The 4,414-nt window shown below is 43.1% G+C and overlaps 1 protein-coding gene across 1 annotated transcript; it reads right to left on the bottom strand.

Moving 5' to 3' along the window:
• LOC104779060 lies at nucleotides 2,123-4,383 on the bottom strand. Its single transcript, XM_019240354.1, has 6 exons — nucleotides 4,128-4,383; nucleotides 3,781-4,059; nucleotides 3,559-3,642; nucleotides 3,372-3,480; nucleotides 2,633-3,239; nucleotides 2,123-2,380 (listed from the first exon to the last, which is right to left on the bottom strand). The coding sequence occupies exons 1-6, from the start codon at nucleotides 4,381-4,383 to the stop codon at nucleotides 2,123-2,125; spliced, it is 1,593 nt and encodes a 530-aa protein (XP_019095899.1).

The following is a 4,414-nucleotide window of genomic DNA, read 5'->3' on the forward strand; positions in this document are numbered from 1 at the left end:
TGGCTTGCTCTGAAGATCAACCAAGTGATGTGCAAAAACAGCCCCATAGTTGGGCGCTGAAGGATCCTGCCGCACAGTCAAATCCGGAATCAATCGTCCAATCCCAATACCCAATAGATAAAGCTCAACAGCTCTCATCTTGTTAGGCTCCATCTTACACTGAAAAGTGGTCCCAATAGCCCGAAGAACGTATCAAAGTGCGGGATGGCGAACATTTGTCTGAACACTCCTCTTAGAATCATAAACTCCATTTCCTATATAAGACCACAAAACACCAACATCCGGATAGGTCTGAGGCAAAACAGTACCTTCGTAAAAACGTGGCCAGTCAAACACATCACATATCTCCTGCAACCTAATCGTGTACTGTTTTCCCTCAATAAAGAAACGCAACCAACCATCTCGTGCCTCTGGTGCCTGCTCATTAGCATAAACAACTCTAACACTAGCCATAAACTGTCTGACTAGATCCGGATAGCAATCGTACTGCTTAGTGCAAATAGTCCCCAGATGTATCCTATCTATCAATCTCATGACCTCATCATAAATTCCAAGTCTACGCAGAAGAGCAGGATCAAAAAACTTGGTTGGTTCAATTTCTACTCCTAACCAGGCATTATACAACATTTTATCATACTCTCCCCAAACATCTAATGGTCTGTTGATAAAATCAGCCTTCTTAAGTTCTGCAAGAGGGTTTTCCCATACCTGTTGAGTTGGGATTGGCTCATTTTCAGCTTTGGGCCATGGGAATCGATATTGGATGGGAGAAGGAAGGGAACAGTCTGGGAGAGTTGAGGGACGACTCGCCGGAGCTGGCGGAGGTGACCGGCGAGCTGATCGGCGAGAGGAGGAAGGNCGAAGAACGTATCAAAGTGCGGGATGGCGAACATTTGTCTGAACACTCCTCTTAGAATCATAAACTCCATTTCCTATATAAGACCACAAAACACCAACATCCGGATAGGTCTGAGGCAAAACAGTACCTTCGTAAAAACGTGGCCAGTCAAACACATCACATATCTCCTGCAACCTAATCGTGTACTGTTTTCCCTCAATAAAGAAACGCAACCAACCATCTCGTGCCTCTGGTGCCTGCTCATTAGCATAAACAACTCTAACACTAGCCATAAACTGTCTGACTAGATCCGGATAGCAATCGTACTGCTTAGTGCAAATAGTCCCCAGATGTATCCTATCTATCAATCTCATGACCTCATCATAAATTCCAAGTCTACGCAGAAGAGCAGGATCAAAAAACTTGGTTGGTTCAATTTCTACTCCTAACCAGGCATTATACAACATTTTATCATACTCTCCCCAAACATCTAATGGTCTGTTGATAAAATCAGCCTTCTTAAGTTCTGCAAGAGGGTTTTCCCATACCTGTTGAGTTGGGATTGGCTCATTTTCAGCTTTGGGCCATGGGAATCGATATTGGATGGGAGAAGGAAGGGAACAGTCTGGGAGAGTTGAGGGACGACTCGCCGGAGCTGGCGGAGGTGACCGGCGAGCTGATCGGCGAGAGGAGGAAGGTTGGTCGGCGGCGGTTCTGGCCTTCTTTCTCTGCGACATCACTTCAAACCGCGAAATTGACACTGGATCCAGGTAGAGGAGAGAAAATCGAGTGGATTAGGGCTTTTAATCACTCAAAACGGACAGGAAACGAGAGAGTTACGGTGAAATGAAGCTGTTCGGCGGTTCTGTTGCAAATGGGAGGAAGAAGAAAGCTCGAGGATTTATATCGGGTCTTCCTCGGTTTTAACATTATTGACCGATGCCCAGTAAGTGGCATCGATCAATGCTACTTCTACCGGACCCGGCCCAATGGCAAATTCAGGCCCATTTTCGCAGATCCAAATTGCTTAAACCCATTAAACCTTTCTTCGATCACCTGTGATCCAGTAACGGTGCCGAACGATACCCAGGTGGTATCGATCGATGCTGAGGCTTGATCAATGGTATCCAAAACTTTTTCCTTTGTTTTTTTTTTCTGAAACAATAAAACTCAAAACCACAAATTAATATGTTAGTAATCCTATTGAAAATAAAAAATTTCCTACCAGTGGGTTGCCTCCCACTCAGCGCTTGTTTTAAGTCATTAGCTGGACTTGTCAATGGATTAGGCGGAGGGTGCTTCGTCCAGACGCACAATGTGTCCGTCCGGTATCTCTGCTTTCACCCAATAATGTTTCACCCTTTGGCCATTAACAGTGAACTTCTCTCCTTTGGAATTCAACAACACAATGGCTCCATATGGTCTAACTTCTTGGACAGTAAAAGGACCAGACCAACGGGAACAGAGTTTACCCGGAAATAGCTTCAGGCGAGAATTGTAAAGGAGTACCTGGTCATTAGGCTCAAAGTGCCTGGAGATGATCTTTTTATCATGAAATCTCAGCTCATCCAACTCATTCAACTGCACTAACCTTCACTCTGAAGCTGTCTTGGCATCAAAATTCATTAACTTAACTGTCCAGGCTGCCTTGTGCTCTAACTCCACTGGAAGATGACATGCTTTCCCATAAAGCAGATGAAAAGGTGTGGTGCCAAGTGGTGTTTTATATGCAGTCCTATATGCCCATAGTGCATCATCAAGCTTTGCAACCTAATCCTTTCTTGTAACACCAACTGTTTTCTCAATAATCTCCTTAATCTGCCTGTTGGAAACCTCTACTTGCCCACTAGTCTGANAAAACTTGGTTGGTTCAATTTCTACTCCTAACCAGGCATTATACAACATTTTATCATACTCTCCCCAAACATCTAATGGTCTGTTGATAAAATCAGCCTTCTTAAGTTCTGCAAGAGGGTTTTCCCATACCTGTTGAGTTGGGATTNTTAATGGTCTTAAACAGCTTAAGAACCACTGTAGACATGCAATTGCTTCAACCCACTTGGAGACATAATCAACAACAACTAGGATGTAATTGCTCTTGTAGGAAGATGGAAACGGTCCCATAAAGTCAATACCCCAACAATCAAACACTTCAACTTCAAGAATGAAGTTTTGTGGCATCTCATTCCTCTTGCTAATCTGACCTTTCCGCTGACAAGCATCGCATCTTGAGACATATTCATGAGCGTCTTTGAACATCGTTGGCCACCAGAAGCCTGCTTGGAGGACCTTGGACACTGTTTTGAATGTAGCAAAATGTCCTGCATAGTCAGACCCATGACAATGAAACAAAACATCAGGTACCTCAGTCTCTGCCAAACATCTTCTGTAAACTCCATCACTGCAATGCTTATATAAATAAGGTTCATCCCAATAATTTCTCCTAAGCTCTCTCAAGAACCTCTTCTTGTTATAGCCAGTGAATTGCTATGGTTCTACCTCAGCAGCAAGATAATTGGCAATATCAGCATACCAGGGTGGATTGGAGCTAGCCACAGCAGTTAAATCTCCATCATACGACCAGTCTGTATCTAGAAAGCATCGGTGTCGACCGATGCTATGGTGGTATCGATCGGCACCACCTGCATCCGAGGACAAACACTTGTTTTCATTAGTTGAAGACCCTGTTTCCACAAAATAGACGTGTTCCTCAGGCAAACAGTCTTGGATTGACACATCATCATCAATTCTAATCCTAGACAAGTGATCAGCAACACCATTCTCAATCCCCTTCTTATCCTTCACTTCAATGTCAAACTCTTGAAGTAAAAGAAGTCATCTCAAAAGTCTAGGCTTTGCATCCTTCTTCTGCATCAAATACTTCAAAGCAGCATGATCAGTATGAACAATGACTTTGGAAAGTAATCCAACTAGATAAGAACAGAATTTTTCAAAAGCAAACACAACTGCCAACAACTCCTTTTCTGTTGTTGCATAATTTCTTTGTGCATCATCAAGTGTTCTGCTTGCATAGTAAATTGCATGAAGCTTCTTGTCTCTTTTCTGTCCCAGCACTGCTCCCACTGCACAGTCACTAGCATCACAGATAACTTCAAAAGGGAGATCCCAATCTGGTGGCTGAACAATAGGAGCACTCACAAGTTCTTGCTTAATCCTTTCAAAGGCTATCCTGCACTCATCAGTGAATTCAAATTTGACATCTTTGCACAGCAAAGCAGAAAGTGGTCTAGCAATCTTGCTGAAATCCTTGATAAATCTCCTATAAAACCTGCATGCCCAAGAAAACTCCTTACTGCCTTCACATTCTCTGGCATTTGAAGACTTGTCATCACCTCTATCTTAGCGCGGTCAACTTCAATACCAGCTTCTGAAACCCTGTGACCAAGAACTATACCATCTCTAACCATAAAATGGCACTTCTCCCAATTGATCACTAAATGCTTCTCCTCACACCTTGCCAACACCTTGCATAGATTTTCTAAACAGTTCTTGAATGAAGACCCATAAACTGAAAAATCATCCATGAATACCTCCATATAGTCTTCAATCATATCA

Source organism: Camelina sativa, chromosome 3, assembly GCF_000633955.1.
Source record: "Camelina sativa cultivar DH55 chromosome 3, Cs, whole genome shotgun sequence".
Taxonomy (NCBI): Eukaryota; Viridiplantae; Streptophyta; class Magnoliopsida; order Brassicales; family Brassicaceae; genus Camelina; species Camelina sativa.